Consider the following 21722-nt stretch of genomic DNA (forward strand, 5'->3'; position numbering starts at 1 on the left):
TGGAATCTCTGTAGGCTACAGAAACATATTTTCGTCTTTCCAGATGCACATTAGCGGAGTCACCAGCAGTTTATTAAACAATTTCAACAGCCTATGGGTTAGTTTTCTGTAAATATCTGTTTTAAATAGTGGAGATAGATTTTCTAATGACATGAATAATGTGCTACATGCAAAGCAATTGAAATAATTCAACAACGATGCTATCTAAGTTTCTTTCGAATATGTAAATAATGCAATATATTTTTTCTAACTTGCTACCCCCATCCTTTTGGATATTCTCCACATTATCATTACATGGCTGTGACTGTTTGGCCAGATTCCAATGTTTTTACTGTAGTTATTTTCCTTGGTGCTCCAGTGCCTACAAAGCTTCCGCTTCCTGTAAATGTTGAAATGCCATTGGACACCTTATAGAAGTCAGGGTATTTAGAGGTTAAAGTCGACTTCAATATAGTTAACTTGGGATGCAAAACCTGGTGAAAGATCAGGGTGGTGCGTGTTGTTTTTGGCTGCACAGCTGTTTAGGAGAGTGCTGCCGCATCCTTCATTGAAAACAATGGCTTTGCTCTGTGCAATGCCGCGATTGCCATGTTGTCTGAGTGTCACAGGTTCGAGCCCACCGCCTAAAGCCTCCTCTGTCCTGTAGGGGAACCTCCAGCTGCTGCAGAGCTGTCTGGGCGTCCTGAAAGGTGACACCTAACCGTCTGGCTCCGCCCACATCCAGCTGGACATGCCCCCCTCGCCACGGCCCCGATCCAGGTCCAGCTGGACACGCCCCCCTGCCTCGGCGCCCGGACGGACAGACGCACCGAGAACCACGGAACGAGAGAGTCTGGAGCTGAGGGCTGAAATGTCAAGAAGTCTGTAGTCTTCATCACTACTGACATACGCTCCTCTTCCTCCATCCACCGTCCTCTTCCCATTTGTCCTTTTTCCTCTAGCCTGGTTAACCCATTGATACCTGATGCAGCATTTGCATGTGTATCCCTTTAAGACCGCGAACTGCGTGACGCGGTTTGCGTTCTTAAAGGGATACACACACAAATGCTGCATCAGGTATCAATGGGTTAAACCATCCTGATCACGTGACCTCAGATCCTGTTTCTCTTTGTGTATCAGTCTGGACTTCCCACAGCAATTTCTTGAAATTACAAAGTCCATGGGCCAATCAGGGACTAGGTCGTAGTTTAAGATGTCACCGGCCAATCAGCGCTGACAAAACGGTAATGGCGTCTCCCGAAGCAATAAGCGGTAATGTTAACGTTAGTAGAGTAAACACAACCATAAGTGCAGTTATTGCAGAAATAGACTCAATAACAACAATGAAACAAGAACAAGACTATGCACCAGTGGAGTTTCTCAGTGGAAAATATGTTTTCATCCGAGTGGATTTGGCGATGCTGATTGGCTGAAGGAGTTGTCTGTCAAGGCAAGTAGTCCTGCCCACTGAAATCACTGTGGGCAACTGGAAGTCCAGACTGATACAGTACTGATAGGTCATGTGATCAGGATTTCTTTTTTTACCAGGCTCCTCCTCTTCCTCCATCTCACACTACATCATTTATGACCTAATTTAGACCCAGTAGACCACACTGGTTCTACTGGTGCAGGACCAGTCCTTTGGTTTTCCAGTGTAGATCCAGAGCAGCCAGTTGACTGGTAGTGCTCCTGTCTGCTGGGTCCAGTCTGGATCTGGGGCCGGATTCACCTTAATGTGTTCTTAAGATAGATCTTAAAGGGACATTTTGAGAGTTTAGGCCATTTGCCATATTGCCGATATTAAAACTAGAATGTATGCTAAAATCTTAGCGCTAGGCAGTCTATGGGATTTTTGCCTACTCCGGTTCAGTCGGCCAAAATGCACAGTCCAACAGCGCCATAGACACATGTACATGTTGTGACTCGTGTACTCAACACATGATGAAATAATAATCCAAAGTTCCGTGAAACGGCCATAGTAAATCCACACACTGAGAACTAAACAAAGAGTAACCAAACTAAGCAAGTAACTCAAGTTACTTCCTCATTTGCCACGAGGCGCTCGTGGCAAACGAGGAAGTAACTTAGGTTATACTCGTAACTCGGTTACTCTTTGTCTGTTTGAAGCGCTGTGTGAAATCACTGCCCCTGGCGGCCATCTTTGGAAAGTAGTTCTGGGTATCTATTTACCTTTGAAAATGACTGTTTCTGCATTTTGGGTTACTATTTCATCATGTGGTGAGTACACGAGTCACAACATGTACATAGAGCTTTTTGGTGCTGTTGGAATGTGTGTTTTTGGTGACTTGAACAGGAGGCAGTTGTACCGGTAACTCCCATTCATTTGCGAATCTAACTGGATGGCTGTGTACCTCAGTTAACTGCATGGAGAGTGACGGTAAAGGCATTGTTTATGTATGGGCAATATGGCAAATAGGCGAATCTCTCAAAAAGTTGGCCTATCCCTTTAAGAAATTACATAAGAGGAAATCTTAGGAAGTTCTTAAGAAGACTCTTAAGTGCAATTCCTCAATATTTTCTTAGTAACAGTCTAATTTCTTATGAATTTCTTTAATTGTCCTACTTAAGATCTCAAAATATGGCCTGAATTAATTCTGGTTAAAAACTTTAGGCGTACTGCCATTGAGGCTAAGAGGCAACCAAAGCGCTTCCATCTACAAAACAATTGGGGAAAACCTGTTTAGAGCAACTAGAGCAAAGTTGTAAACACTGGCTGCTGTTGGTAAGCATAAAATTCAAATGATTTTCAACCATGAGGCCTACTTGGCCCTACAACAAATAAATGTTAATCTTAATGTTAGGTATCTATGTAGACTTTGAACTAGAACCTACTTGTCTAAAATGTGTTTAAATATATGGTATTCGAGGCTTAGCTTTTCACTATAGGGATTTTAACAGTGGAAGGGCTGTCTTAAAAAAATCAAGAACAAATTTGAGAACTTTCATTTCAAGAGTACAATTCGTACGGATTTTTGTAGGAAGACACATTAAAGTTAAGAAAAAACATAACTTTTTTTAGATCAGCATATTTCCCTTTTTTCTTTCTTATTAAGACTAAAGTAAAGAAAGAATTTGCACTTGAGATTTTTTTTTTTTCTTTAAAGTGTTTTCTGAATCGGCCCCTGGTCCAAATCCTGTAGTGTGTCCGTCTCTTTTTCCAGTCCACACGATGGTTTTAATGTTCTGCCACTAGTTAAAGGGACAGTTCACGCTAAAATCCAAAACACATTTTCCTCTCACCTGTAGTGCTATTTATCATCTAGATGGTTATGAGTTGCTGAATTTGGGAGATATCGGCCGTCGAGATGTCTGTCTTCTCTCCAATACAATGGAACTGGGTGGCACTCGGCTTGTGGTGCTCAAAGCGCCAATAATAATAATACAGTAATACATTTGAAAAAGTCAACAGCAATGTCTCTTTCCAGAAATCATGACCCGGTTACTGAAGATAATCCACAGACCTTGAAGATAATCCACAGACCTTGTGAGCAGTTTCTTGAAGGAACTATTTTCTTTTGACCGAACTACACCCGCTAGCTAACAGCAGCTAGCAGGTGTAGTTTGGTCGAAAGAAAATAATAGAAGGCAGACATCTCTATGGCCGAAAAAATCTACATGGATGAATAGCAGCTCAGGTGAGAGGAGAAATAAATGTGTATTTTTATTTTGGGGTGAACTGTCCCTTTAACAGTCGTCTCCATGTTGATCTGTCGTCTTCTGTTTCTGATCGAGTTTCTGATCACGTTGTTTTGTGATGGGCGTTTGGTGTCGGTAAACTTCCTGTGATGCTGCTCTGTTATGCCGTTGAGTCCAGCTCATTGTTACCATTATTAAAGTGTATTGTCACTAAAAAGCCTTGTACATGTTTCCATTAGTTAGTAATGAACCGCTAATCATCAGCATAATCTCATCATCTCACTGATACTAAGCTGTTTGTTTCTTTCTTCTTTTTGAATTTTTTAGTAATTTCTTTTTGATTGGTTTCTTACCGTCTGTTGTCTGCAGACGGTCTGCTTCAGTATGTTTGCCTTAATGTAGATTTGCTCCTGTCAGTTATTGTAAAGAAAAACCACAAATGAATACATGATTTCCCCCCCCCTTTTTTTAAGTGCACTGTATATGAATGTTTTTTCACTCTTATGTGACCAAAGCTTCCATTAATCAAGATGGAGACACGTTCAAACAAACCGTAATGAGAATTTAAAAAAGAAAAAGATGATTATAAAATTCACGTTTTGTCGACAGATCGTCTCTCCGGTCGGTCGGTTGGTTTCCGGCTGTTTCCGGCCCCCTGTCTGTATCGCTCATATTCACACTCAATAAACCAATGGACACTTTCTTAACCACTCTGTGTGAAGCTGTGTGACTGACAATGGTTCATTTAACTCAAGGGCCGCAACTAACCATTATTTTCATTATCCTTTTATTCATTCGGTTTATAAAATGTCTAAATAAATGGCAAAAGTCCATCATAGTTTCCAGTAGAGCTGCAACGATTAGTCGTTCAACAGAAAATTAATCGCCAAGCATATTTTAGAACAGTCTAATTTTTAAGAGAAAAATACTCAATTATCTGGTTCCAGCTTCTTAAATGTGAATATTTCTGGTTTATGTATTTAGTCCTATATGACAGTAAACTGGTTATCTTTGGGTTGTGGACTGTTGGTCAGGACAAGAGAAGACATTGAGGACGTCATCTTTGACTTTGGGGGAAAAGTGATCGACATTTTTCACAATTTTGTGACATTTTAGAGACCAAAAAACGTTGGTTAGTTGAGAGAATAGTAATTTTTCAGCTTTCTTCCTCAGTCTGAGCTGCAGCCAAAAAACCAGAGCAAATCTGTGAAGCTGCAACCAGAAAATATTTTTGCATTTTTACAGATAAATTACTAAAATGATGAATTATTTTTCAAAATTATAATAGATTAGGCGTTCATTTGTTCAATTCTGTTGGCTTCACAAGGAAAAAGGACTTTACTCATCCTGGATCTGCATTTCGAATCGCACATAGGCTCCGCAATAACCACGCCCTGTGCCTGCCTATGCACCAGTCAAGCGCTGGGATTGGCCAGGCGCCCATGCTCACAAACACTGCAGGGCTCCAGCCCAGCGATTTCATTAACCAACTGAATAGCTCTTTATGGTCACAAACTGAATAGGTGAATTGGGTGGATAGTGAAAATGGCTAATTTATGTATTCAAAGCAGACCTTCAAAACAGGAAACCCAGAGAGATATTACTCTTCGGGTTGATGCAGGTTGATGGGATTTTCTCACAGGGCTTTCTGAGGAGAAAGATCATTATTGCCTCAAATATCAGATTAAGACGAGATGAAAAAAGTTGCGCTATAAGAACAATCTAACTGTGTTAGTTTTGCTAATAGGTTTTGATGGAGGAAAATTTGTTAAAACATTGTTAATTTACCCTTTTACTGAAATCATGTTGGCAGCAGCACGCCGAGCTGCATGCAGGCTGAGGCCTTGTCAGTGTGCTTCCAGCGCACCTGGAGCTTGTCAATAAATCATCGTCTCGGGCACAGGGACACCATTCCTGTGAGAAGCAACAACACCAAGCGAGGCTGCAGCGAGGCTGCAACGAGGATATTGAAAGACAAAATCCTACATCGCACCAAAGCATACAATGTATTTTAATGTTATTTGACTTTCTGACCACCCGCCTCAGTGCTTATTATGAGGCCAGAATAACAGATGCTGCTGGCCATTGGGAAGGCTAACCCTTTACTTTTGGTTTTATTTATTGTGTATGATTCAACTTTTTTATCTATGATTTTATATTATTGCATGTATTTGTAGATTGTTGGGACTTCACTGGCCTGGAACAAACGGCTGGACTGGGGGGGGGGGGGGGGGGGTTGCTAGGCCTATGTGCTGTAGCCTATTATATTTTTAATTTGATATTTTTTATAGTTTTCATTTGCAGGTTAAACTGTCAGCTGAGCTCTGTTATTGAAGCTTTGGCTAAAGGCCTGAATTTTACAATGATGTTTTGAAATAAATGTTTAAAAATCGATTGTGTGTTAAAAGCTTGTGTTACGTTTTCATTGGCGTTAATACACTAATAATTAATTTCAATGTCCCCTATCAAGAGCAATTCAGATGGTTCATGAAATCGCTGGGCTGTGTGCCCAGCGACAATGAATAAAAATAAATAAAATAAAGACTGCCTACTTCAATTATTAATAAATGTAAAAAATAAATAAAGTAGGAACTATTGTTTTTATGCACGCGTACAACACCGGACGGCCTGTTCAGTAGCACACTGTTCGTTTTTCTGTTTCAAGCACTTTCGTGAAATTACTTCTCAAGGTTTAACAATCTTGCTTATGTATTTATTTTTCTACCAGAATTACAGTATTACAACTTTAACCATGCACTTTATAACGTCGCCGTGTCTCATTTGAATGTGTTTACAGAGTGAGTGAGTGAGCGAGCGAATGAGTGAATGTGGTGAAATGACGTGTCGAATCTGCGGCTCAGTTACAGCTCGCCTTCGTCACGTGTCCTTCAGTCAGGATCACTAGCTGCTGCTGCTGACAGGTGAGATTTGGTTTAAAGATAGACGGCAGATTTGGTCTGATTTGGTCAGATATGCGGAATGTAATGATATCAGTGAAATGTACAGTCCTGAGCTCTGAGACGCTTTTGCTACAGGGAGAAAGATTCGGGTCGTATCAATTACCCGTGGCCTTCGCTTAAGCCTTGGCACAATGCTGCTGATAAAGTTAGACGTTGAGCGTAGCACCCTGTGCCTGCGAGAGACGGACGGCTTTCCCAACAAGACCTAGACAAACTGAACACATTACATTATGGATTTTAATGGTGCTGGGGAGTCCACCACTGATCTTAGCACTAAAATAGTCCAGGATAGGATTGACAAATATACTCTGGAATTGTAAATATGAAACCTTTGTGAAGGTGGTGAGACTAAAAGTTGATTTGGCTATTGGTTTGGAGATTATTTGTGATGATAAGAAACTTACAATCATAAATATCTACTTACTTTTTGTGTCCTACCACTCCCAGGATGAATTGCTGAATAGACTAGCATTTGTCCACTCTTTCGTTGTGGACTCAACTTGTGTTTGGTTGGTGACTTCAATGCTATAAGATAGCAATTCCTTGTTTGCAAAGCACTTGACGCAGTTCTGTAATGACAGCAATCTTAATTTATCCACCAAAATGCTCTTGCCTGATAACAGTTTTACTTATATTAGTGAGGTGTGGCAGACAACCTCGTGGCTTGATCATTGTTAAATGTACTGCTGAATGATCACACCTGTCTCGATAATATAGAGCAATGCGCTATATTTAAGCAATATAGCATGAGAGCCAGTGTGTTGTGAAGAATATATCCCCCTGATCAGCTGTTATCCCACGAGGCCGCAGGCCGAGTGGGATAACTGCTGAGCAGGGGGATATATTCCACAACACACGCAGCTCGAGTGCTATATTGCTTTTATAAAACGGTTTCCAAGTATGATAATATAATAATAATAATAATACTATAAGTCCGACTCCGACTGGCATGTCATTCTGATAGTCAGTTGAAACACTACTGTAAGGCGGGACCGCAAGAACATGCGGGTGATTTGATTGGATCGTTCTGGAGACTGAAGTTGACATTGGCCAATCCTGGCGCTTGCTGAGTAGCTGAGAGCTTTCTGGAAACCCCGACACAGGCAGCTCGAGCGCAGCATTGCATTCTCAGCGCTTGGTGAGAAGCTGAATGCTTTCTGCAAAGCCAGACACCAACTAACGTTACGGGGTTAAATGCGGGGTTAAATGCGGGGTTAACAGCCTTTCTTTTGCAAAGAAGACATTAGCCCGCATCTATTCTTGTACAAAACATCATTTTCTGAGAAGTATTAGTAAAGTTATAAGCGAAGATCGATTCACAAGGATCTGACAGCTGTCTCCGCCATTTTTTTTCTTCTACGTTGTCATTTGAGGTAAGCCTTATTATTACTCTCTTAGTAAGAGAGTTGCCATGACAACCAATAACCCATGGCCATGGGTTATTGAACTCGGTTACTGGAATTATACAATGGCTGTGAACCAATCAGATTGCTTGATTTGAGAGAGCCGTTTTATAATTAAGCAATATATCACGAGAGCAAGTGTGTTGTGGTGAATATATCCCGCTGATAAGCTGTTATCCCACGAGGCCGCAGGCCGAGTGGGATAACAGCTTATCAGCGGGATATATTCACCACAACACACGCTGCTCGAGTGCTATATTGCTTTTATAAAACGGTTTCCAAGTATAATAATATAATAATAATAATACTGTAAGTCCGACTGGCATTTTATTCTGATAGAGTCAGTTGAAACACTACTGTAAGGCGGGACCTCTAGCAAGAAGATAGACGTGCGGGTGATTTGATTGGATCGTTCTGGAGACTGAAGTCGACATTGGCCAATCCTGGCGCTTGCTGAGACCTTTTTGCAGAGCCCGACACCAGAGCCGTATGCCGACACCAAGTAACGTTACGTCTTATTTAGAAATGCGGGGTTAAGAGTGAGGGCGCGCGAGAGAGGGGTTAAGACATTAGCCCGCGTCTATTCTTGTACAAAACATAATTTTCTGCGAAGTATTAGTAAAGTTATAAGCGAAGATCGATTCACAAGGATCTGAAAGCTGTCTCCGCCATTTTGTTTTTGAGGTAACCAAAGCCTAGAGAGTTGCGCCATCATGCGTCTGGCTGCAAGCGAGTAGCTTTTTGTTTTGACACTACTGTAAGGCGGGACCTCTAGCAAGAAGATAGACGTGCGGGTGATTTGATTGGATCGTTCTGGAGACTGAAGTTGACATTGGCCAATCCTGGCGCTTGCTGAGAAGCTGAGAGCTTTCTGGAAAGCCCAACACGGAGCTCGAGCGCAGAGCTGCCTTTTAGTAAGAGAGTTGCCATGGCAACCAATAACCCATGGCCATGGGTTATTGAACTCGGTTACTGGAATTATACAATGGCTGTGAACCAATCAGATTGCTTGATTTGAGAGAGCCGTTTTATAATATTATATAGTATACCTCTATATTATAGAGGTATACTATGATTTTTCCACCTCTGATCATCCCAATTGTTATGTCCCTATTGTTGATAATTTAACTGATAATTCACCATACAACCTGTTTGTAATATTAATCTGCCTACAGATGCTCTGAAATGTATTAATATGAATTCTAAAAGCCTGGCATGCCATGGCATAGTAGCCTGGGTAAACCCAGCCTCCACGTGACCTGCTCTCAGACCTGCTCTCAGTCACTGTAGTGACTGGGTTTACCCAGGCTAATGGCATAGTTCAGTGCAATGGTGTCGCTTGGATGGATCAGAGAACAGCATCATTGAGGTTCTAACCAACCCAGGGATGCTGTTCTACATATGCGTTCAGGCTGAGAAAGCACTGGCGTGACAGCCTTCACTTGATCTCATGAACTTTCATTTTAAACTTGATTATTGAATTGTATATATTTGTTTTTGTTTTACTGTATGTATTGAATACATACAACAGTACATAGTTTGTTGCATGTCTTTTGTATTCTATGAACCCTCTGGAGAATCTGAAATAGTTTGAATTTAATTTAAAGCTCACAGTCTGTTGACCTGAATCTGTAGTGTCTGTGGTCTCTGTGACTAGATGACAGAAAGTCACATTGTAACGTCCGTGTTGAGACTCTTACTCTCTATGGTTGAGACAGCTAGAGCTAGCGGCTGCTAGCAGCTAGCTTAGTTTACTGCTGCTGTGGGAGAGGGAGCATTAAAACCTTCTGTATTTGATCACATAACTATGATGAAATATAATATGAAACAGTTTGAGGGTTTTTCATTAAGAAGATAAGAAGAGTTGTGCAGTATTAAAACAGGTGTTGATATTGTGACTGACGGCTGTTCATGTCGTCCTGGACTCTGAACTCTATTGAAAAAAATGTTTTGTCATTCGTCACTAAAGGTCCATGCCACATAGAACATGACCTATGACCTTTTATGGAGCATTAAGATCCAGTCTTCAGTTTGGCAAACACTAAAAGCAGCTTTTATTTCAATATAATGTCAAATTATAGACCTGCAGAAATTCACAAGAAGACACTAAATATGCAGTATTCTTGTCGTACCGCACATGTCCTTCTGTTGACGAGCGAGGCAACAGTAAAAGTGACAGATGTTTTAATGGAGTTTGGTGTGAGAACAGCAGAGAACATGATGTCTGAGCTGTCTGTTTGCTCTCCTCTACAGAAACTGAACATGGCGGTCCAGGTGTCCGAGTCCGACCAGATCAAACAGGTAACATCAACCTGGAGATGACATCACACCTGATTGTATTGCTGCATTTGTGTATGGCTGGAGGTGGCAAGTGGCAAACGCGTCATCTCCAACCTACATGCGTTCAAGCTTCAAGTCGCAAAACCATGGATGCTAGTAGCATCGGCTGTTCCAGCTAACAGCTAATAACAACATGAATGTTTAATTGTATGTAGAGACGCACCGATTGCCATTTTCTTGGCCATTTCCGATTTTTGAATAGTCTGACTTGCCGATACCGATTTTGGCCGATTCCGATTTTCTTTCTAAGAACAATAATTGACGGGTTATTTTTTTTTTTACGTTTTTTTTTTTTTTTTTTACTTTGCTTTAATAGAAAATTAACATTCATGTCACATTTCTTATCATTTGCATGAGGTAGGACGATCTCACTCAAAAACATCTCAAAATAAAAGTGTTCCAGGTTACTGGAAAGAGCTTTTCTTTTTTGTGTAAATACAATGAATATAAAACAACAGCTATCATGCATTTACTTTTCCAAAAGAAAAAAGGTGCAAGTTAGAACAGGGGCTCCAGATGGAAAGTAGCCTATGGCTAAATCTGTTACAAAGCATATCTTCCCCTATGGTGTTTAATGTTTTTTTTTGTATATGTCCCTGCCAAATAAACTAATAAAATAAAATAAATAAACGTCAAAATGTTATCCATGGACAAGGAGTTTATAGCCTATAGGTCTAGAGTCCAGAAACCTTCGAAGCCATGCCCACTCTACAGTTGTGGATTTGGCTGAGTAGATGAGGAAATGAGTTTGAGTTGACTCACAGTCAGTTTTTTTAAATCCGCCATTCGAAAAAAAAATCATCTCGCACAGAAAACCTTGCACACTGGTCCGATGCGTTTTATTATTATGGTTGTCGTTCTATTCGCAATACGAAACAAATAGTCCTCTCCTGTATCCATGTTACAACGTGACTGACAGATAGCAGCAGGCAGCGGTGATGTGGACTGCAGCTGGTCGGGGAAGAGGGGCCGGTGACTGCGGTGAGGTGAAGCAAGCCGCTCAGACTGGAGTGGACTCCAACCTACCCTGGCCCTCCGTGGCTTATTTTCGACTTGCATGTGTGACAAACTGCAAGCTTTGTATCGTCTTCACTGACGGTGAAAAATTTCCGCACCGACGAAGACATGCTGTGGCATGTGTGTAGTGGCTGCTTTTGTTTTGGCTGCAACTCATCCGTCTCAGTCTCGCTGCTTTCTGCTTTCGGGTGCGCGCACGTCACGTGAAAATCGGCTATTTAGAGTGACTGGCGCAGATCACCGGTCGAGGCCGATCACGTGGAAATCGGCAATTTCCGGTCACGTGCCGATCGATCGGTGCATCCCTAATTGTATGGCTTTAACCAATTACTGTATTGGTATGCTCATTGGTCTGAAAGCATACTATTGTTGTAAATTATGTTAAAATGAAAATGTGCCACTCCTGGCTCAAGGGCGCCCAGGCTTCCAGATCAATCCTTTCCATCAAATCGAGGGGGGGCGCCCTGCTGACTAACCCCCAAGGAAATAAATAACCGTTTTAGGGAATTTTACAGTGAACTTTACTCGTCTGTGTGATGCCACTCGGTCTGACTTGAGCGACTTTTTTGACCCTCTTGAGACACCCAAGCTTAGTGACGCCGCCAGAGAGGACTTAGACTCTGATTTTACATTGGAAGAAATCACTTCTGCCATTAAATCATTCCTGTCAGGCAAAGCAACTGGGCTGGATGGATTCTGTGCTGAGTTTTACAAGAAATTCTGTGACATTCTCGCCCAGGGCCGCCCAGATAGATGGCAGTGCCCCTGGAAGGGTCCAGCCACTATGCCCCCCCCCTCCCCCGCACGCGCTTTACTCATATCAACGCTGCAGCTTTCGGAGCTGACTGAAAAAAGTTTGTTAACAGATTATTATTTGGGTCTAAAGCCCTTGCCTGCTCCCGCTTTTTTTTTTGCCTTGCGATTTTGGCATCCTGACTTTTGTTTTGCTCTTGGCATTTTGTTATCACCGGTCTTGTTTTGTTTGCTAATACCTGTCTGTGTTGTGTGTTACACCATAAATGGTCCCTCTAGCTGCTGCTGCCCCAAGCAAAATGGTCTGCCCCAAGCCTGCCTTGTTCTTGTTCTTCTTCTTTTGGCTTTCCGGCAGACTAGATGCCTTGCGGCACATTGCTGCCTCTCGGATGGGGGATTACATCAGAATGGCACTATTTTCCATAGGAGCACTCCTGCCCAAGCATGCCTTGTTACTGCTGCTGTGTTTTGTGTATTTGTTCGACTCCTTGCAAAAAATAAATTAGTGGCCGCATTTTCAGGATGGGAGATATATTTTAGTGTTATTTATTTATTTTTGCCTGGCTCCAAAGCCTCCCCTAGTGGCGATGCCCCTGGAAGCTTACCCCTTTACCCCCCCTTATGGGCGGCCCTGTTCTCGCCCACCCACTCCTCCTCAGAATGACATCTCTAAGAAGGACAAAGTCCTGCCTAAGACACTGTATGAAGCTAACATCTCACTCATCTTAAAAAAAATGGAAGGAGAAAGTAGACTCGGCCAGCTATAGACCCATAGTGCTTCAGAATTTTGACAGAAAGGTACCGTAATCACTAAAACGCTGGCTACCTGTTTGAATAAGCATTTGTCATCCATCATTCACCCTGACCAGACAGGGTTTATCCCGAATAGATTCTCTTTCTTTAATGTCAGGCGCCTTCTTAACACCACCTATGCAGATCACAGTAAGACGATTTTGTCACTTGACGCACAGAAGGCGTTTGATCAGGTTGAGTGGCCTTATATGTCCGAGTCACTGCGTAGATTCGGATTTGGCGATTCATTCATATCTTGGGTAAAGCTCATATAGTCCAACACGTTCAGTTATAACTAGGGGTGGGACAAAATATCGATACTCACGGTATCGCGATATTTCCACTTGCGATACGTTATCGATACACTGGCACCAAGTATCGATATGTTTATTAATTATTATTTTATTTTTTAATAAACAGGCTAAAATATTATGCTGTGTGTGGTAGTTGAAACATAGTTTCAAGTTGACGTTTATTTATGTTTGTAGTTGAAACAAAAACAAATACTGTAGGCTACATGAATGGAAATGTTTGATCATTAATATCTACTTTTAGAAATTATATAGGTAGGTAGGTTATATAGGTTTTCTTGTTTTAATAATAATAATAAAAAGACTTAATGTGTAACTTTTCCTCCGTGGTATCGAAAATGGTATGAGTGAGTGAGTGAACTCAGAGAGTTCATGTCAATTCTGCTAATAAATACATAATACCTGCTTCTTGCCTTTTAGGGGTATTTTTTTCTCTTCAGTTACACAGGTATCGTGATGTATCGTCTTCCAATATATCGATTATCGCAGTATCGCTGTATTGTGATAATATCGTTATCGAGGGCCAAGTATCGTGACGATATCGTATCGTGAGCTACTCAGCGATTCCCACCCCTAGTTATAACTAATGGTGATAAGTCGACCAGGTTCTCATTACTTCGCTCGGTTCGGCAGGGCTGCCCTCTCTCACCGGCCCTCTTCGCCGTTGCGCTCGAGCCCCTTCCCTTAAAAATACGTGGTCACCCAAGTATTGCAGGCCTGAAGATCGGAGGTATTGAGATGTGTATTAGTTTGTATGCTGACAACATAATACTATATCTACGTGACTCAGAGAAATCGATTCCCCCTCTCCTAGAACTAATCAATCATGTCACAGAATTTCTTGTAAAACTCAGCACAGAATCCATCTGGCCCAGCTGCTTTACCTATAATAAATTAATGGGGGGGGGGGGAAGAAAATGTGCCAAAAATGTGTTTTAAATTCATACAATGTGGGTGGCGATATTGAAATGACATCAAATGATGCGCTTGGAGCAACTAGGGTTTGAGAAATCATATGCGAGTTTGTGAGTAGGAACTCCAAGTTAACGTGGCGTTTTATTTGATTTTTGATAGTACAGTAGCAAGTGGCAATTGATTTTTGATAGTAGCAAGTGGCAATTTGCGACCTCCAAGTTATAAACAAACGCAGCCTTCATCTTATGTCACAACCTGTCTCACAGACTACTTTCTGGTTCTACTGAAGCCTCACAGGGTTGTGTCTATTGTGTTGTGTGTAGTTTAAAGAGTTCCTGGGAACGTACAACAAGCTGACAGAGAACTGCTTCATGGACTGTGTGAAGGACTTCACCAGCCGGGACGTGAAGCCCGAGGAGGTAAACACAAGTCACTTCAACATACAAGATATCTATTGTACGAGTAGCCTACATATACGTGTGAAATTCTTAGTATGCAAGGGCTCCATTACAAGACATGGTGCAAGATGAGTTCAAGTCAGTAGGTACATCATTTCAAAAACAGTAATACGTCGTACAGTATATACCCAGATGTACGTACTGTATATAAGGCAGATAAACTTCAAATTAAAGACTGGAAACCAAAATCCACAAAAAACTGTAATTTAGGGTCTTATGTGACTAATTGTAAGCCTCAAAAAGTAGGAGACGATTAGTTTAAAACCAAATCCTAAATATTGCCATTTCCCTGTTGTCATTGGGATGGGGGCACTTGCATCTTCGTCGGAATCCGAGTGCTGCTCGGATGCATTTGAGGAAATGACTCGGGGGGGGAGGGGGGGGGGGGACCTCACATCCACGCTAACACACATCGTGTTTCTTTAAATGCGTGTTTCAAAAGTCTGTACATTAAACACATATGCTCTTTCTTTTTTAAATCTGTTTGTGGGCTATTTTTGATTTATTTTACAACATTTATAAAACATAATCAGAGTCTCTGAGCGAGCCTTCTCCACTTTCACTTTCTCTATGATCAAGTCTTACTCAGAGCTAAGGCCATTGCAGAGCACTCAGGATTTGGCCAGGCCATTTGAGGAAGTACGTCGGGTGAGACCTCAGCTCCAGCAGACACACACTGCATTTCTTCTTTAAATGTGTATTTCAAAAAATCTGATGGCCACAGTTCTTTGTATGTACATTAGACACATATTAGGCTCATGTTTTTGTATGTTTGTGGGCCATTTTCGATTATTCTATGACATTTATAGGTCTAGGAGAAAAAGCTATTCAGTGAGAGCCAGCTCCATTTTCAAACACACACACACAGGTTCAATGCGTACATGCCCACACGATCCCAGAGGGAGCGAGAGGGGAGAATTCTGCCTAATTTCTCCATGACTTTCAAACCTAGTTATATACTTTGACTGGTGGCTTATTAACATATGTTCCTGTGGTGTGATTAACTCCAAATGCATATTTATTTTTGGTTTCCAGGGACTTTAACATTTCTCCAGACTTCAGCTGTTTCTGCAGTCAGTCAGTAACACAGTCAATCGATCAGTGGATGTTTCTTCATCATGTCCTCCTCCTCTTCCTCAGTCGAGCTGCTCAGAGTCCTGCCTGCAGAAGTATCTGAAGATGACTCAGAGGATCTCCATGCGTTTCCAGGAGTATCACATCCAGCAGAACGAGGCGTTGGCTGCCAAGGCCGGCCTGCTGGGCCAGCCGCGCTGAGCAGACTGAACTGAACATGAAGCTGTCAGACTGAATTCATCCAGATCCATGGAAAGTAGGGCTGGGTGTCCTTTACAAACAAGCTTGAATTCGCAATAGCTAATAGATATGCGATGTCAGTCAGAGTGTGATGCCATTCACTCCATTGTGAAATTTGCCCCCCACCGCCCCCTTTTTAGCCAATTGGCATGAACACAAACACACCTTCACACACACACTTGACCTCCATGCCAAATTTCAGCCTCCTAGGGCGAAAACTGTACCCGCTAAGCTAAAGGGTGGTGAACTTTTTGTGGACCGACCAACAGATTGACTTATAGAGCTGCTGGCCACAGCAAGGGTACTGGTAAAGTGCCAATAGAGTACTTCATTTGATATCTCTTTTTTCTACTTCATTCATTTTCTAATTTATTCAACTCACTCACCGCCACAGACTGCTGCAGTAGTGGGCCAATCACATGTTGCATTCAATCGAAGAACGCTTGTGGTGATTGGCTGTGAGCAAAACCATACAAATGGTCATTTTTTTCTAGATCTGTGTACAAAAAGGATTGAATTGTATTGTATGATTTGACTGGAGAAGTTTCGTGTCGATACCTTAAAGCTATCGCGTAGCGATACCCAGCCCTAATGGAGAGTCTGAACCGGCTTTCTTCTTCTCCGGAAGTATTCGTTTTTCTCCCAAGCGCTGCTGACATCACACGCTCCTCTTCCTCACCTGGTCCACAGGAGGACATCTTCAATATGCCACTGTGATGTCATCAGCAGTGTGAAACATTCCTGTGAATCACACATCACAGTGATGTATCTTCCTGTGTTCAGAGTGACACACTGAGGTGTGTATGTGTCTCAATAGAATGACAGTAAATAATCAATCTTATTGATTGTGAATAAAAGCCATCAGCAGCAGATCACACTGGATTTACAACCAATTCTGCTTCTGTTGACAGGCAGAGAGTAAATGTATATCAAATGTCTGGTATAGTTGTGGTTCAGTTTGACTCGTGTGTACAGATATCAGAGCTTTTGTTATGTGACATCATCTCTGTTATAAACGGGTTTCCCACAGGTCATTGAAATCCTTGAAAGTTTGAATTTGAGAAATACAAAAACAATGCCTTGAACATTTTTGAAAGTGGACAGGGGTCATTGAAAGTGCTTGAATTTATGTAGACAGCAAGAAACCAGTCTGCTATCACTAACAGCACCATTGAGAAGTGTAGTCAAGCCTCTATTTGTAATTGTCTGTGACCTTCTGTAAAGCCTGTTGGTTCTCATAAAAATGCTCAGTGTTGTAACAGTAATTAACCTTGATCCATGTCTCAAACTGCTGTGTTGGGTCCTTGCATTTGAGGGAATTGGGCCTGGAAGGTAATTGACTGATGTATAAGGTGGTATGGGAATGCTGTATTAAAGTGTGGAATCTGTCAGCCTTTGTCACTCCTCTCCCTCTTGAAGTACTGAATACTGATGCAGTATTATGGAATACTCGCACCAGTGAACACAGCTGTCTGACCTCCGGTAGCTTACAGGTTTAGAAGTCAAAGCTTCTACAGTTGTAGAATTAGCCTTTTCACTTCCCACCCAATTCACCCATTTTGTGCCTAAAAGGCAGGAAGTAACACCAGAGCCGTGTAGGCACCCTGTATGACACATGACCAGAGCCGTGTAGGCACCCTGTATGACACATGACCAGAGCCGTGTAGGCACCCTGTATGACACATGACCAGAGCTGTGTAGGCACCCTGTATGACACATGACCAGAGCTGTGTAGGCACCCTGTATGACACATGACCAGAGCTGTGTAGGCACCCTGTATGACACATGACCAGAGCTGTGTAGGCACCCTGTATTACATGAGACCAGCTGCTCCATATTTAAAAACTTTATTAGAAAGGAAGAGCGCTCTGTGTATTTTACAGGATGTCCGGCTCGCCTCGGCCAGGCTCACTCAGCAAAACAAACACTTAGAAAAAACTGATCATAATATACGGTACAAAGATGCTTCTCTTAAAAAATAATATAAATCATTCTTTACAGTTTGTAAAATGTATTTTTCAAATACATGGGTGTTTTTTTTTCCTCTTTTCTCAATTGGAAGATCTATGTACAAAAGAAGCTTCACTGTTTCTACTGTCTGAACTCAGAAGAGGAGGGGGAAACTGCTAGGAACCAGCACTACAGTCAGTCTAGGGATGTGATATCAGCATGTCAAAGACATTGGCCGATAAAGGCTTTAAAATTAAATATCGGCATCGGCCTGAAATGAACATTCCCGCCAATATGACGTGTTAATTATGCCCAAATGCTTGACTAAATGCTTGAATTAATGAATGAATGAATCTTAAGTTTTGTTTGTTACATAAAAATACGGCATGTTTTACATAACCTAAGTTGAAGTAGTTTTCTTATTTTGCCCAGTGAATGTGTCCATTTTGAAAAGATAGGCATGCTAGAAATGTGTTAATTCCACTACTGGAGAGACTTGATCTCTCAAATTCAGTGGGGAAAAATGTGTGCATATATCGGTATCGGCCAAAAGAGTTGGAAAATATCGGCATATCTGATATTGGCAAAAAAAAATCCAATATCATGCATCCCTAGTCAGTACTACAGTCAGCCCCCCCCCCCCCCCGCCCATCACACTGGAAGGGTTCGATCGCATAACTAACAACAATAAAACAAAACTTGTGTCGTCCACCAACAGAATAAATATATTTAACAAGTTACAGGAAACCTTATTTTACACAAAAACAACAAAAAAATTGTGTCTAGAAACATTTCGTTCAGAACTCCTCCTCAGCTGTGAGACAATATATTTTTGAAATTTATTTTGCTGTACCAAAATAAAAGCTCTGATTACATAGAAAAAGACCGAAAACACTCACAGCAGAAGTCAGTCCACTTGTTTTTGTAGCTTTCCTTTTTCTTAAAAAGAGCGAGAACCAAAAAATACTTAATTTGCATAATGAGCTGTGCTGCTTCTGGAAACACAGATGACCTTTGACCATTTGCGGTACTGACAGACCGGACCGAACTCCAGGGGGTGGGGGATGGGCAGGACAGACTGAGGTTCACACAGCCGGTCTTTCCTTTACATTCGTCTCCCACAGGAAGTCCACACTCCTCAAACATGAAGTCAGTCCATTGAGGAGGAAGCGGGAGTGTCAGCCATATTGGATGACTGCAGTTTTCCCAGCAATTTCAGTGTCCCAAACTGATGGAGCACTTCCTGGTTGCCCCCAGCCTCATTCTGAAGACAGCTGAGCCCAGAAGAATCAGGTGGGGGATCGAGGGCTGGTCAGAGGGGCTTGTGTAGGGGCGGGGCTTGGTGGTGGGCATGTCATCACTTGCACTCCACAGCCAGTGTTCTGAGTGGGCGGGGCTTGGTGGTGGGCGTGTCATCACCTGCACTCCACAGCCACAGTGTTCTGAGTGGGCGAGGCAGAGGATGGACTCATGCCCGTGTCTGAAGAACCAGACGAGGTGGAGGCTGTGGTGTGGGAGACTGGGGGACAGAGAGAGAGGGACAGGTTAGATCATCATCACTTATCTTTAGGGATGTCAAAAATAAGAAACAAGATGGCTCCTGGCTAAGACCATAAAACGAGACATTATTTCAACATAAACATGTCTACATACCTCTGCATTACAAAATAAACAAATAAAATGTCCTATGACGTTACCGAAGCAAATGGGGCTGTTAATTGAATTATAGAACCGACATTCAGCACTCCAAACGAGCTGCTGTGATGGCTAATGTTACTGTAGCGATTGGCTAACTTTAATTAAAGGACCGATATTTACGTGGTGTGGGGTAAAATATAATGTATCATAAATAAAATCAACTGCCCTCCCTGGCATTTATATTATTTTCTCTCTGCCCTCCCCCTGCAGCAAAAACACACACAAAAAAACAAGTTCAGCCTTATACTTTTTACACAATTTAGTTTGTTTGAAACAAAACAGCAATATAAAATTTGTATCACCCGATCGTGTTTCAGTGATTTGTTATAGAAAATATAGCCTATATGTCGGCAGGTTCCTGTTATAATTACGATTGTCACCGATCATAGTGCAATTTTAATCAATTTAACTCATTCATGGCCAGTTTAGGACTGCCAATATTTAGCACAGGCCAGAGTTTCATAATTGTTTGTCATCTTTCAAGACCCACAGTAAATAATCTATTAGCACCAAAGTGATTTGCAATACGTCAAAATGAAGATGTACGTCTCTGGGTTCACCAGGAAAAAAAAAGTGAGCTTTTAGCATGTTCTGTACTCTACTTATAGCCATTTATATACACCCTGTTTTCACCAAAAAGGTCTCTCGGAGAAGAGAAACAGCAGAAAAGGCAATTTTTGTAAAAGAGACAATCTCAGGCAGAACTCGCTCTCAATTCTTTTATTTTGAACTGTATTGACATCAGACATGTAAATATTATTCATTATGACACAAATGACAAAAAAAATAAAAAATAAATATATATATATATATATATATATATGAAGTGCTTTTTTTACATTCAACAATACAGTTTACTCAGTGTGAGTGAGTGTGCAGACAGACAGACAGACAGACAGACACACACAGACACACACACACAGAGAGAGAGTTCTGTCCACGGCTGCTGCTGGATCGCACCTCCTTCCCCCGCAAATTAGCATAGGAGGGGAACACCAAACTGGTTTGAGATCAGCGTCTAGCCTCCTCTGCCTCTGCTCGTTTTCCTCCTCTCGTTCGGGCTGGGACGAATGCTGCGACACGACACAGGAACGGGTCCGGCTTGGCTTTGGGACCAGGCGCTGGAACCGGATCGATCATGTTCGTCACGGGTTTGACTAGGCAATCCAGGTTCGCCCTGCAGCAAGGCGAGCAGTGCAGCGCGCCGAGGGGCGTTTCAATGGCGTTTCTCCTCTCTACAAGGAAGCGCGTTTCTCTGTTTTTCCTCCTGCTCATTTCAAACAACAGCTGCGGTATGTGTTTGATCGCGTGTTGTCGGCTTGACTTTGAGGCTAGGGACCTGAAAACATGTCACAGGCTGGGGAAGTGTTTGAACTACGCGCTGCACTAATAAAAACAAAAACACGTCAAACACGTCTTTGGCGTGGATGGCTATTTCTGATAACACGTCAAAGACGTCTTTGGCGGTGAATGAGTTAATGTCAATCAGGGATACAGGTGAAATAGGCTATAGTATAGCTGATGATATTGTTTGATTTTCTTTACTGTAGCTCCTCCATTACGTGACTGCAAGCCTTCTATTTAACCTACTAAAAATTATGAGAACGATATTTGACCAGTTGGAGTCTATTGATGAGGGTGGAGTTGGTGCCGTAGAGGAGTGAGTTGCAGTAGTCCAGACGGGAGGAGATGAAGGCGTGAATGAGTGTTTCAGCAGCAGGGTGTGAGAGGGAGGACCGGATCTTGGCGATGTTGCGGAGAAGGTAGAAAGAGGTTTTGACAATATGGCGGATGTGGGGCTCAAGGGAGAGGGTGGGGTCAAAAACTACACCAAGGTGCCTGAGGAGATGGGGAAACGGTGGTGCAGTCGATGGTGAGTGAGTAGTCTCTTAGAACAGACGAGTTGGCTTCCGCAATTTTCAAATGCTTTCGCCATACCGTCTGTACTTCGTGGGGGAGAATCATGCACCAACCGGAATGGGAAGCAGAAAGGCGGGTCTTCCGCTCATTAGTCCAATCAGAATCCAATATGCCGGCAGAAAGGCGGGTCTTCCGCTCATTAGTCCAATCAGAATCCAATATGCCGCATTCGCGTGTCGTGATTGGTCGGATTCCGTAGAACTTCCTTCCAGTCTGAAGGTTTTTTTCCCAACTTCCTTGTGCATGTTCTTGGGG

The 21722-nt window shown here is 42.2% G+C and overlaps 3 protein-coding genes across 5 annotated transcripts in view; 2 read left to right on the top strand and 1 right to left on the bottom strand.

The window, feature by feature from the left end:
• snx6 (sorting nexin 6) overlaps window positions 1-4347 on the top strand; it is a 35420-nt gene extending 31073 nt beyond the window's left edge. For 2 of the 3 annotated variants that reach the window (XM_083633767.1, XM_083633766.1), the window contains one exon: window positions 647-4347. In XM_083633767.1, coding sequence (XP_083489893.1) covers window positions 647-700 — 54 coding nt within the window. In that variant the 3' untranslated portion in view covers window positions 701-4347. The remainder of the gene's footprint in view (window positions 1-646) is intronic. The other variant, XR_014552563.1, reaches the window with a different exon arrangement.
• Window positions 4348-6498: 2151 nt separating this feature from the next.
• Window positions 6499-17279, top strand: timm9 (translocase of inner mitochondrial membrane 9 homolog). Its single transcript, XM_083633769.1, has 4 exons — window positions 6499-6557; window positions 10253-10300; window positions 14451-14546; window positions 15726-17279. The coding sequence occupies exons 2-4, from the start codon at window positions 10262-10264 to the stop codon at window positions 15858-15860; spliced, it is 270 nt and encodes an 89-aa protein (XP_083489895.1). The 5' UTR covers window positions 6499-6557; window positions 10253-10261; the 3' UTR covers window positions 15861-17279.
• A 489-nt stretch (window positions 17280-17768) lies between these two features.
• Window positions 17769-21722, bottom strand: part of arid4a (AT-rich interactive domain 4A) — a 101786-nt gene continuing 97832 nt past the window's right edge. The window contains exon 25 of the mRNA XM_083633762.1: window positions 17769-19368. Within this exon, the coding sequence (XP_083489888.1) occupies window positions 19265-19368 (104 nt within the window). The 3' untranslated portion in view covers window positions 17769-19264. The remainder of the gene's footprint in view (window positions 19369-21722) is intronic.

The sequence above is a fragment of the Poromitra crassiceps genome, assembly GCF_964638095.1.
Source record: "Poromitra crassiceps genome assembly, chromosome: 3".
NCBI classification, from domain to species: Eukaryota; Metazoa; Chordata; class Actinopteri; order Beryciformes; family Melamphaidae; genus Poromitra; species Poromitra crassiceps.

Coding starts and splice junctions, on each gene's coding strand:
- timm9 (XM_083633769.1), top strand. CDS start 10,262: ATGGCGGTCCAGGTGTCCGAGTCCGACCAGATCAAACAG. Junction 10,301..14,450: donor AGTCCGACCAGATCAAACAG/GTAACATCAACC, acceptor TGTTGTGTGTAG/TTTAAAGAGTTCCTGGGAAC. Junction 14,547..15,725: donor GGGACGTGAAGCCCGAGGAG/GTAAACACAAGT, acceptor CCTCTTCCTCAG/TCGAGCTGCTCAGAGTCCTG.